The sequence below is a fragment of the Coturnix japonica genome, chromosome 5, assembly GCF_054131305.1.
Source record: "Coturnix japonica strain WE chromosome 5, WE-NBRP24, whole genome shotgun sequence".
In the NCBI taxonomy this organism is placed as follows: domain Eukaryota; kingdom Metazoa; phylum Chordata; class Aves; order Galliformes; family Phasianidae; genus Coturnix; species Coturnix japonica.
The window spans coordinates 53,442,218-53,455,458 of NC_140667.1; the positions used below are offsets into that span (position 1 = coordinate 53,442,218).

A 13,241-nucleotide genomic window follows, 5' to 3' on the forward strand; every position below is an offset into this window, starting at 1 on the left:
GGCTGGCTCAGAGATTATCCACAAACTGATATTTGTGTATCTAAACAAAACAGAGACAAGCGGCCAGGGAAACAGCAGAAGTGATTCTCACACTCCTTCCATCCTGCCCAACTTAGGACTTGGCTCATATAAAGCCTCAAGTGCAACTCAGTGAGGCAGAGAAAAGCAAAGTCACCTTTAGCTGAGCCACTGCCTGCTCTGCATTCTTCTTCTGAAGCTCCTCTTGCTGCAGTTTGCTGTTCTTCTCTCCCAGTTCATTCACCAGCCTGGCGCAGTCCTGACGCAGTTTGTTCAGTTCAGCTGCCTGCCTAGAAATAAACATTTTTTTTACAGCTTCTCGTTCAGTTCCTTCCCCCCTCCAAGAAGCACAAGCAATACCAACAGCTAGTCAAACATCAAGGGTTATATTAGCAGCCAGAGGGCTGTGCTGAGTTTCACTCACACTGCTTTCACCCCAGGAAAGGGATGAGGTCTGGAACACTGGCTTTCAGCACAGCAGCTATAACCCAAAGCCAGAAACAAAAGGGAAGTCAATAAGCTCCTTCAAAATGTTCGAAAGCTGATGGGTATAATTTGGACAGCTTTACACAAAAAGGTCCAGCACAAGGAAAAGTCTCACAAATTCACATTCTGTTCCTCCTCCCACAAAGGATCTTTGATTTGTAACTCACTGAAGGGTTAAATGTGGGCATCTCTCTGGACTACACATTGCCTCGTGGACCTGACTCACTCTCAAGTTGTAAAGGTATATGATGCACTCTCCCACTTAGGGAGTAAAGATGCCTTTGTATCACCCAAGGCAGGAATTCAGAAAGGCTCCTCTTTGTGTATAAGCAAACAAAGGACCAGCTCTTATTATATGGCACTGCAGAAAGTGGACAAGGAGCAGAAGGTGCATCCATTGCATTATGCTCAGCAGTTCAGCAGATGCTGGCAGAAAGGTCCATAAAGAAGTAGTGCCTTGGTATGAATAGCCCAGCCAGAAAATGAAGATACAGCATCATTTCCAAGCCACGATAGAGTTTTGACATTTCAGTCTCCAACAGTAACAAATCAGCTCTCTGAGAGTATGTGAAGTGTGGCTGAGAGTATGTGAAGTTGGCTATCTGAAGGCAGAAGGCCACTAGCAGCAATTCACCCATCTGCCTACATCCCTTATCAGGCGCACAGGTTGTCCCTGAGCTGACAGAGGACTGTATGTATGGTGGTAAAGTGAAGTCATAGCTCACAAAAAGATGACACCTTGAGGTGCTTTTTGATTCTCCAAACTCTGGTGGATAAATCCAGCTGTCACCCAGTGGTATCATCACTGCAAAACATTGACATTTTCTTCTTCTTGCAAGACCAATTTATAAGTTCAGAGCTGCCATCCTCCCAGGAGACTTGCAAGAGCCCTTCTCCTAAAGCCAGGTGAACAAATGCACCCTAACAAATACACTGGCTTTGGCTGAATTCTTCCTGTCAGACCTCAGACCTCTAGCAGCCCAGGCTTCCAAGTGATGAAAGACACCAATCAGTTTTGACAGCACTGGCTCAGAGCAAATACAAACAGGTACCTCCATGCTCCAAAATCACTATTGCCTAGTTTAAACACAAATGCAGAGACAGCCAAGGAGATGGAAATGAAAGGAGCAGAAGCCAGAGCTCTTCAGGGAAAGCTTAAAAACATGCAGAGCTCCAAGTAGCTGCTAACATACTTGCTCTCCATTTGATTGGTAGAAGTGCTGACAGCATCTCTCAGGATACCATTCTCCTGCTTCAGGTGGCTTATTTCTGCTTCCATCTGCTCACAGCGTTGCTGGAACTGAGGGGGGAGGTAAGAAGAAAGAAAGGACAAATCAGAAGCCACCAACATATCACAGCTGATGCAACTATGCAATAGTTAAAAGTAACAAAATTCAGTGTTTTTCCTGGGGAAAGGGGAACCTTTACCTCCTTCCTCAACACATTGCACTCCTCAATTAAATTGATGCAGCTCAGCTCTACTTGCTTGAATAAAACATCAGTTTCTTTTTATACCACTGTATCAAGGCCACGTTTTAAATAGTACACAAATATTACTCAGGATATCAATAACTCAACTGTGCAACCGTAGGTAGTTATCAATAACTGAGTATTAATCTCTATTTTCCAGGGAGAAATAAACATAGTGAATTAATATCAAAGGTTTACAAAGCCTATAAATAAAGCAAAAAAGCTGGAAACAACCAAAGATGCACAGATTGTAGCGTGTAAACTGCAAAAGGGTTGTTCGGATCCAACATCCTGAAGTTAAGACTACGAAGTAGATCCTTTTTTAGGCACAAATATGCTTCAACTACATTTCAATGTGCTTTCTGGAAGAGAGATGCCCCAAAACCCAAAGCTGCTTCAGAATAGTTCAAACACAACCAAAAGACAGGATTCAAAGAGGGGGGTAGGGGAAGGGGAAGCAGACTTTGCATATCCAGACACCAGCACAGCTGGTCCTACAGCCTGACAGTTCTCAAGCACATACAGCACGTAACACGTTCTTCCTCTTCCAGCACCAGTTGCAGATGCAGCTGACACCATTTCCCAGACCTAGTTTCATCATGAGTGACTCATCGGTGAGGATCTTGTAAGCACAAGTCCAAAAAAACACATCTGAATAACAACAACAGCAACAGAGTGACCCGTTGTGGAGCAGCCACAACCAGCTCAGCACCAACACATCCAAGGAGCTGTTTTCTCTGGGCTTTTGGTGGGCTTTTTTTTACAGTATTTGTTTAGTGATCGTTTTTTGTGTTGTTTGTTTAGTATTATTTTTACTTTAAACACCACACAGATAAAGAGGATCTGGAATCTTTGATGGCTACGGTTCAGCTGCTCTGCAACACTGTGAAACAGCAGCAGGGGGAGCAGGACCAGAGCAACTCTGCATGTCCTTCCTCCAGCTGACTGCTGCAGACACATAGGCAGAAGTCACCCTTTGGTGCCCAGCCCTCCTTTAGGCAGGGCCATTCTGCTTAAAAATATCTGGTGAAAACCCCTTCTGAGGTCACTACATCGTAACAAATTCAGGAGAAAAGCCTAAAAACGAAAATCTAAGTGCTGCCCTTCAAATACTCTCAGCAAAGCTCTTCCCTAATCAATGATACTTCTTGTGTATTAACTTGACTAGTCTCCACACTGTGATTTAAGAGCAAGATTTATCAGCTTCTAAACAATCCTCAGCGTTTGTGTCTATCTGAAGTTGAGTATTTCAATTAGATTTCATGCTTAAATGGTTAGCATCTCAGCAGAACATCATAAAGCAGAAGTAACTAAGACAAACCAGGCTGCCTAGCACTGGCCTTCTGCAGACTGTGAAACAGTCACCACCATTGATAAGACCCTGTCTTACCTTCAGGGTTGGAATCAGCCATGAATTCCATCTACCCTCATGCAGATGGGACACACTCACAGCTATCAGCACACTGCACTCAAGGTTCCAGGTAACAACTGCTTCCACAGAAGCTGACTTGAAACAACAAACACTCCTTGCTAAAATAAAGGTTTCTTAGCATTGAGCTGCTTGTATACGAACTTCAAACCCAAACATTAAAGGATGAGAAGTGATGGCCTCAAGTTGTGCCAGGGAAGGTTTAGGTTGGATATTAGGAAATATCTCTTTACAGAATGAATAGTAATGCAGTGGCACAGCTGCTCAGGGACTGGTAGGATCACTATCCCTTGATGTGTCCAAGAGCCATGGAGATGTGGCACTGAGGGACATGGCCAATGGGCATGGTAAGGTGGGCTTGGGAACCTCTGAGATCTCTTCCAACCTTAATGACTCTATGAAATCTTTTACCTTTATCTTCATCTGCTGAGATTCCTGGTAGCTAACATGGATTTTACTCTGAAAAGTGCCGTGCTCCTTCTCCAGCGCGTTGATGCGTTCCCTCATTTTCGCTGTAAGCAAACCATTCCTCTCTTTTTCTGCAACCAGCTCCTTGGGTGGGAGACAAAAGGAGAAAGAAAAAAATCACTTACTGCTCTTTTCTAGAGCCCAACAGACACAATGTTTCATGATTACATGGAACATATCAAGCATACATTAAACTACAGTAAGCACCAGCTTAAAGAAATTACAGTGCTAAACCCAGCCAAGCTTACAGCACCCTTATGAGGATTTTAAATCAGCATAATTTCACATCTATTAGAAAAGAGGTTTGCCACTTTAAACAGCCACCTCCTGTTGTCTTATTTCAATCGAGTTTGGCCAGATTATACAGAGTCCAAATGATTAAAGCCACAGATACTCTACAGAGCGTACCTTGGATTTTCCTCCCAGCTACAGCAAAATGAAAGGAACTGGATAAAGAATTGCAGCAAAGCTACAAAGCATTTTAGAGCACGTAACTGCTTTGTAGCAGGTTGCAAAGCCAACACTGAAAATGGTTTTGCCAGAGGAGATGGGCTATTAGCACCCAGCAATAAGGCCCAAATCCCACCAGCATGCCACATTATGGCTTTCAAATGAAAACACACATTTCAATTTGGATTATTTATTAGCCAGTAACTCTACCTGGACACCTGAGAAGTGCACAGAGCTGCTAATCTGCAATGTAAGTGCATTTGCTGCAGTAAGCAAAACCAATAAGTGCTGAGCTCCAGTAGCTCTGATCACAGAAGGAGACTCCAGATGCCTCCAGCTATACCACACACTGTGGCTCTGCACAGTGCCAGAGGCTTCTCCATAGATCCAAAGTGCCACCATTAGCAGTCAGCCTCTCCAACAGCACAGAGAGCCCTGCCACAACATTTCAGTGCTCCAAATAACCAGCCTGAATACCTTCCACCTCTTCAGAGTAATGATAAGCTTTGTCCACAATACAGTTTCAATACAAGCTGTTCTCTCTTTTTAGAGCCAACTAGCTTCAGGAAGCTGTCTTCCCAAGCATATGTTCCCAGAGTAACCAAAGTCACACCAGAAGTTTTGAGTCACTCCTGAAAACACAGTGGAGATAGTATGACACAAAGCCTTCTCAAATACAAGTGTCATTAGTCTTCCATCTGCCAGGATGCAACAAGAGGGAAGCACCATGACATTTTCTGGCTTCCTTCTATCCCTCCACCAACTTCTGCCTTTCACCTGCAACCCTCACCAGCCCATCCACCCCACCAAGGCAGTGCCAGAGATGCTGGCAAGACCAGCTCTCACACACCCAACACCACAGAGATCAGGCACTCCTTGCTCTCATTCATCCTCTCCAGATATCACCTGCACTGACAGCCCCAGGGACATCTCTGCAGCTCACCTTCCAAGTCCCTCCATAGTTTTTGACAGTGTCTTCAAAGGAACACATCAATTAGTAGCTAAGAGCTTGTTGAGCTTTTCCCATTGCTTAACCTGATGATTCAGCACTGCAGCAGCTCCGCTTTCACCCGCTTCCTCTCTGCTTTCAGGATTGCCCATTCATTTTTCCTCTTCCTTTTCCTCCCCCTAACAAAACTGGGAAAACTAACAACCACCCCACTCTTCTCCACAGACCCTACCTTGCCTTCCAACCACCACTTTGTAGATGCTTTGTCCCCCTTCACTACATCAGTTTCCCTCCACGCTCAGGCTCTATCTGACACTCCTCTTTCTCAGCTCCTGTCCCACAGTATTCCTGATTCTAACACCATTCTACTTCCAAATTACCCAAAAACATAAGAATCTTACCCCTGCCAAGTCTCTGATTTATTGCAACATTGGCGTAATTCATTTTTCTACAATAACTGATCTCCTTTGAAACACTCAATAGAAAAAAAAAAAATCGAGTTTCATGAACTTGTCTTGATGGTGGCGCAACTGTGAGTCTAAGACTATCAGTGCTGCAACTCAAGGGGCCAAGCCGCGTTTGAATTTGATACAGCTTTCTCAAAGAAAGCTGATCATTACCATGCCTAGAAGCACACAAGCATCTGAACGCTGGAATATGAACTCAATTAAAGCTGCAATGGCAAAGAGGTGTTTTATATTCGTATTCATGTAATGCTCTGAATAGCCTTTTGAAAAGAAAAATGGCCTCAGTTTAAAGATGCCAGTAAGTGAATTACCTGGAAAAACTATTGGAAAACAGCTCTGCACAAGCACACTAATAGCATCATAAAAACTAACACGGAGCCCTGAACACCTTCCCAATATAAGAGATTCCACCTTTTAATTTAGACTAACCTCAACAGGCCAGAATTTGTTGCTGCTCATTCTCCAAGCCCCCGCAATTATCCAAAAGCCATCTGTACATACAAACAACTTTGCATTTACCTGGGTTAGCTGCTTGCACTGCTCCTTTGCAACAGCTGCCTCCTCCTTCATCGCAGCGAGCATCTTCTCCTTGTCTTGCAGCTGATGTAAAACTGCAGCTGATTCTGCCTTGCTGGCCTGCAGCAAAAGCACACACAAGTGGTCAGCACATGCCAGAAGTACACCAGCAGAGTGAGGCTGAAAGGAAGCAACACCCCCCTTATGCCCCCACAGAGTTTGTGTGCACAGTGTACAAGGCACCACGAGAACCCAGCCCTGCTGCTAATGGATCCTGCAGTACAGGTTTCATCGGACCAGGAAATGCATTTTCAAATGCACTGAAACCAATTAAGAGAATAAATGGGCTCTTAAGGTAGCTCCCACATTGGAAGATGGCTGCTCTGGTGGCACTGGGAAAAAACAAAGAGTGGTCATTAAAGAAATAAAGGAAAAGAGCACAGCCATGCTGAATCATTTGATAAATGAGCAAGGAAGAGATTGCCAACATCACCTGATCCCACCCATGCTCAAAGCAGGCACAATCCAACCTGCATTACAACTACCACCTGATCTCCTGAAAGCTCACTGCAAAGGGAAGAGGGAACGTTGGTCTGTCTTCTCCTTCCACTCAGGAGAGCCTCCAGCTACAACAGTAACATCTCTACAGGTGAGAATGATGAGATTTAGAGATGCTGCAGGACACAGAAGTAGGGGGAATAATCCTTTCTGTCCTGCCACTTGTACACCAGTCTGAAAATATAACTGCCACGAAGGGCAAACCTCCTACACATTTATACTCAGACTGTATTGAACAAGGTCTGCTAGTGGAAGAAGCAGAGGGGAGTTGCAGTCCCCACAAACCCATTCTCAAATTGGTTGGAAAATCTCCCTCGATGGCATTGCAAGATATTGGTGGGCACCACCCTATTGTATTAATAAAGAACTGTAGAAATTAGAGAGTAAAGAATCACCAAGCATTGGAACAGGTTGTCCAAATAAGTTATTCAGCCTCAATCCTTCATGCTTTAAAGCCTGACTGGATAAAGCCCTGAGCAGCCCAGGCTGACCCAGAAGCTGCCCCTGCTTTGAGCAAAAGACTGGACTGCAGACCTCCCTTCCAGGCTGAGGCATCCTAAGGTCCTATGAAACATATCCAAAGCAGCCAGAGCACTTCAATAAAGCTTCTAAGAAGGAGTCCTGCAAAGCGCAGGATGGTAAAGCACACAGCCACACAAATTGTGGTGTTGGGTTTTGGTTTTTTTCCTTAATTTTATTACAGTTTTTTCTATGTATTTGTGAGTGATGTCACCAGATAGCCTCCCCCCATGCCAACACACTGCGTCAGTTGCAGCAGCCTTACATTACATACCTTCTACTGATGGTTATGGCTGCCCTCTATGAGCAGTTAGGAGCCATCAGCCTGTCTAGCCAGCCCTGGCAGATGGCAGATATCAGACAACTGCCTTCTGCATGTAAAAGCATGCACAGACCAGCTGGAAAAAGGAGAAATCTTCCATATCCATAACACAAAAATAGTGGCAAAACATCCATTAGCTCATTTGACAGCGTCTCCTCCACTTTCTACCCATTTAAAAGCCTTCTCCCATACCCACAGACATTCACCTTTTGTAAGACGTCACGAATTGCACCAGACTTTTCCTTCAACACCTCCACTACACAACGGGCCTCATCTTCAGTGAAGATCATGTTCTTCATGGCCATCACAAAGTCTTTAAATTTTACTTCAGCATTCTCTGCAACACAGAAGGGAGGATATATTTACTTTGGACTCGGTACAGAATTATTTATTTTGCCTTGAAACAGCATGCGATGGGATATCATTATGCATTATATTTAATTTCAGTCTGAAATGCCAAGAAGCAAAAGGTCACGAGCATTCAGCTAAAACAACATAACTCAGATTTAAATCTGATAACAATCTGCCAGCTGAGTTTGGGGGGGGGGGGAGAGGAAAAAAATCCCATGTCTTTATTTGTACAGTTGGTAACATATTTCTAGTGTTGCAAGCAAGAAGACAAAGCACAACACAGATTTTGGGGAGGAAAAAATAGCACCAATGTGAAAACTTGAAGAGTTCTTCCCAGCATATTATGACAGTAATTCAAACTGAGCTCCCAATTTAGAGGACAGCCTCGCTCCAAAAGCAACATACAGATGACAGAGCAATGAATTTACATGGCAGATTTCTGATTACAATACATGGATTCAGAAAGATATTCCATCTAAGTTTGGAAATGAACTGCTGCAGGAATTCAGCAGCAGGCAGATAAATAGTGAGACCCATCATTGATTCTGTAAGTGTTTCAAAAGACACAAACAAAGCAAGTGTGCTCCAAATCTACCAGGCCCTTACTGAAACAATAGCATTTTTCATCAGAAAAACAGGCTGCACACACGTAAGTCATTAGGTGGCCCCCTAACTTAAGGAAATGGAAGCACAAGTCTGAGGCACCCAATATCTCTATCAAAGAGAAGTATGCCAAGAGACTGGAAGGGAATAAAGCACAAGGCAAACCTAAGCTTGGTCTTTGCCACAGACATCAAATCATGTCATCACTGCACTGACATCATCAGTGATGCTTTTACCAGGAATATACCGACATCCTGAGACCAGAGTCTGGTTTGCTGAGAGTCTATAGAAACTAGAATTGGACCAGCCCGAGCCCTGAGCTCCTTGAACACAGGAAGAACCTTGCCCTTGCAAGAAGCTTACAGTTAGAATACAAGAAGATTTCTATATTGGGAGGGCAAATCCCAGCTGACAAAGAAGAATTAGAAGCTCACATAGAAGGGTTACAGTTTGCAAAGGAAATGAGAAGGGACTGGTGCACAGGGGAGGCTCTGATGCCCCACAGCAATAATAGGCAGCCATTGAGTTGGAAGAACAAGAGGAGCCTCAGGGAAGTGGGAATCCAACTCAGGTACCAGAGAGTTGCCAAGAAGGCTTCAAGTGGGCATTTTTGAATACAAGTCTAAAACCAGAAACAGCAGTGAGTCACCAGGCAGGCAATACAGAGTCGGTCCTCTGAACAAGCCTGAACAGGGAACCACTGCCTAGCTATTTGGGTCACAACCACTGGCCCACAGATTTAAGGGCCGCAGTAAGCCTGCCATTCTTTGAGCACATCCATGACATACATGAAGTCTCAGTAGGACATGATGGGACTCCTGAGCATAGGTCTTCCACAGCAGAGTATGAAGGAAGCCCCCCCTGCTCCTCTGCCAATTCCAAACACATAAGAAGGAAAATTCAGCACCTTGGTGGAAAACAAGAGCCTCACACACACAGTTTGCTTCAGGTAACTCTATGCTGCACTCTGTTATCTACTGGCTGGTTGGCCCAAGTAGATTTAGAATAGCATGGAAGCATAGAGCCTGAACTCCCAGCTCAGGCAGAACCCAAGAGACCATGCAGAAATCTCTTGCTTTGGATTCCAACACTGTTAAAGATGCCTAAACTACGCTGTACAACTAGGAACAGGACACAAAACGCTGGTGATACTGAGCCCCTAGCAGAAATTATCAAGCATGAAAAACAAATTGTTTAATAACAGCTCAGGAGGTGGGGGGAAGCACTGAGAAATTCTAGCACGCTCTCTCATGTGCATCTGTGTGGTCTGTGATCATCCATTCGCTCACTGTGCGGACACAAAAGCCTACAGTCAGCATTAAAAGGATTCAGATGGAGCAAAGCCCTTTCAGCAGTGCCAAAAACAGTAGAGAAGTGAACACAGACAAGAACAAACAGCGTCCTGCAGGCACTAATGTTCTCCCTGGATCCTTTCTGATTTGCTGGGAAGAACGGATTTCTCTCCCCACACAAATCACGCTCGCTCCCTGTTCACACTTCCAGGCAGTCAATGCCCAAAGCAAACCACATTATCAGCTTCTTACCTTTATCAGTTTCATTCTTCATTTTCTTGCCACCGCTCTTCTGGATCCCCTCATTCATGTTTTGTTTTGCTACTTCCACCACTTCTCTCTTTTCCAAAGCACCAGTATCAGAGTTATCCATCAAAGGAATGTAAGTCGTGGGCTGAATAAGAGGTTCATCCACCAAAACTGCAAGCAGAAGCCCACAGAACAGGTTAAAGCTTTTTAATAATCATTAACTTCAACATACAGAAAAGGAGCATAACGCCTCAGTGAGCTGGATTACCACATCTCTAACCTCAGTAGTTAGTTAGTTATGTACTATTATCCATCACAGCTTAACTCATTAAAGCTCTTTAGGTAAGTTCATTAAATAAAGGCCTTTAATTTATAGTTACTAAATAACTCCAATTAAACTCACATTTTCAAAGGTGTTTTTAGCGTTGTAAGAAATAGCAGAGAAGAACCTCAACATTTTGACTTTCACTTCAGTTTCTCATTAGAGCTGCATATAGCATCCATGAGACTGGTTTGCCTGGGGCAGCACCCTGAAACATGAGCACAGTGATGTCTTTTGCTCCTATTCTATTAAATGCTGGTACCTTACTGCCAACATCTGCACCCACATTACATCACCAGCGACCTCGATCATTTAGGAAGAATGTGTGTTAGGGGCAGCAATCGGGCTTATTTCCCATGCAGAGTCAGCTGTAACTAATGAGGATATCTCATCTGTCAGAGAAGGCTCCAGGCACCATTACTATTCAGACACCCGGAGGTACTGACTGACCTCAGTCCCCAAGCACACAGCACTGTATGAATGCAGTGAGAAAGCCTCTGCCCAAAGAGCTGCTCAGTCTGCTCTGCTGAGACAAAAAGCAGAGGAGGGGAGAGGAAGAGCAACAGACGTGGAATGATGGATGCAGACAGTGACAGGGCTGGACTGGGGGTTTGCCCAGGGCACACTCCCTGCTGCACACAAGATATTCTGCTTGGTGAGGATCTCCTCAGCCCAACCGAAGGGCTGATGGAGATCAGAGGCCATACAGTGAGCTGGAGAGAGGATGAAACATATCAGATACAAGTTCTCAGGCATCGGCACATCACCGATGTGCTTTCCTCGCTGCTAGATGGTTATAAATGCTTTCACATTCCATCTGCCTTATTTTCCTCCTTAAAAAACAGCCAAACCTTCTATGTAACCTGTATCTCCCCTCTTAAGCAGCGAGCAAACACTTGCAACAAGCACAGGAGTGAGGAAAGACCCCCTCCAGCAGAAATATCCACCTCCCAATCCTGTTTGTTAGCATCCTCAGCTTCTCAAGGTTTCTCTTCATTATCTTCCCCTCCTTGTTTCAACCCTTTCCTTTTAAAAAGCCCACCTAATAGCTGCAAGACACTCAGTGGTGTCAGTCTGACCAGAGTCCACCTCTAAAGGACATGGCTTAGTGGGTATGGTAGAGATGAGTTGATGGTTGGACTGATGATCTTAGTGGTCTTGTCAGACCTTAAGGATTCTATGACCCAGGCCCTGACACCCTGACCAAAGCACAGGAAGCACATTGAGTGACACTTGTTCACACCAGGGGCTGTCCACCAGCTTCTTCAGAGCTGTCCCAGTGAAGAACAGTTTTGAGAAGCTAACAAGGTGGCCTCAGAGAACTTCATGGTCACGCTCTTCCCAAATGCCACAGACACAACAGCACTCATTGTAAAAGGCCGAAATACAGAGGCAGACTGAGCCAAGAGGAGACGAGAAACAGCATCTTGGCAGGGAGTGAGAGATGACGAACAGTAAAGGCCTTGACAGCAATGATGAGCAGTTTATGTTGGAGCAACAGCTAGCTAACAAAAGGACTGTAAGAGAGGAACATGGTCGAAGCAACTGACTAAAATAACTGCTGTCTTGTTTGGGGCACATGACTGCAGCCATGCAGACGTGCCTTGCTCAGAGCAACTTAGAGCCTGCTCAGCTTACTCTCTGCATCAGTGTGTTACTCCTCAAATCAAGTGTGTCTGAACCGATAAGAAACCCTCAGTATTCTCACCATTATCAACTTTCTGCTTCTTTGCAGAAACTTTCTTCTTTCCCGATACATTTTCTTGTTTTATCTCCTGGTGGAGCAGCACAGGCTCTTGTTTTTTGGCAGGCGATGCAACAGAATCAGTCTTAGTATCTTGATCATCTGTAACAGACAAGTGAGACGACATGCTCTTCCTTACACTCTTTACAATTACTTTTAAATCAGTGGATCTAAATCGCTCCCAGAATAAAAGAAACTCATGTATTTTAAGTGAGAACACAAAGTTACACACGGATACCTGTTAACACACACCCAAGCACATACACTACCCATACCAGATGAGAGCCCAAAGCAAAAGAAAGGTTTTAGCAGAGTCAAGGGCCACAGCACTGAGTAGTTTGATAGACAGGAATGTTACCTGCAGGCAGAACACAGGTGATGAAAAGTAGTAATTTAACAAATGCAGGTTATACTGTAGCAGAGCATACAGCACATGTTACCCCTGTTAGTTCCTTATCTGCAGGAAGTATCCCCCACCCACCCCATTCCATGAACACACTTGTGCATGTCACACACACACACACACCAACAGCTACCAGGACTGTGAGAAGCAGAAAATAAGTGTTTCGTGTTAGGGAACCGTTCTTTGTAAGAGCTATTTCAAGAGAGAGGGATTGGTTTTGGTTGGATCTGAGGGTTTTTTTGTTTCATTTATCATCTTTTTGGACAGCAGGTACTGCATGATACACTTGGACGAGCTGACACAGCACAGGGCTATGGTGGTAGATCACATCATCATGGGGAACACTGTGGCTGCCCTCAGAGCAGTGGTTGCAGACCACATTTTAACCACGCCACAGAGGTTTTTGGAAAGCACCCACTAACAAGATTGGATCCTTCTTTATGTTTGGTTTTGCTAATCGTGGGTGGGTCTTGTTCAGAAAAAAAGAGAAAAAATAAATCACCACATCAAGCAGCAATGTCACTTTTTTCTTCACTCCCTGTAGCAAGTCTGTCATGTTACTAGTTACACTATCTGCAAATACTTGGTTTCTCACTTATTTCTGGATGTTTTCCTAACTTTCCCT

At 44.4% G+C, this 13,241-nt stretch overlaps 1 protein-coding gene across 17 annotated transcripts in view; it reads right to left on the reverse strand.

Annotated features, from left to right (window-relative positions):
* The window catches only part of KTN1 (kinectin 1), a 65,944-nt gene that overhangs the window by 34,762 nt on the left and 17,941 nt on the right, over positions 1-13,241 (reverse strand). For all 17 annotated transcript variants that reach the window (XM_085549651.1, XM_085549649.1, XM_085549648.1 and 14 more), the window contains 7 exons: positions 12,178-12,315; positions 10,151-10,318; positions 7,859-7,989; positions 6,257-6,373; positions 3,815-3,955; positions 1,698-1,804; positions 176-308 (listed from right to left, as the gene is read on the reverse strand). In XM_085549651.1, coding sequence (XP_085405777.1) covers positions 176-308; positions 1,698-1,804; positions 3,815-3,955; positions 6,257-6,373; positions 7,859-7,989; positions 10,151-10,318; positions 12,178-12,315 — 935 coding nt within the window. The remainder of the gene's footprint in view (positions 1-175; positions 309-1,697; positions 1,805-3,814; positions 3,956-6,256; positions 6,374-7,858; positions 7,990-10,150; positions 10,319-12,177; positions 12,316-13,241) is intronic.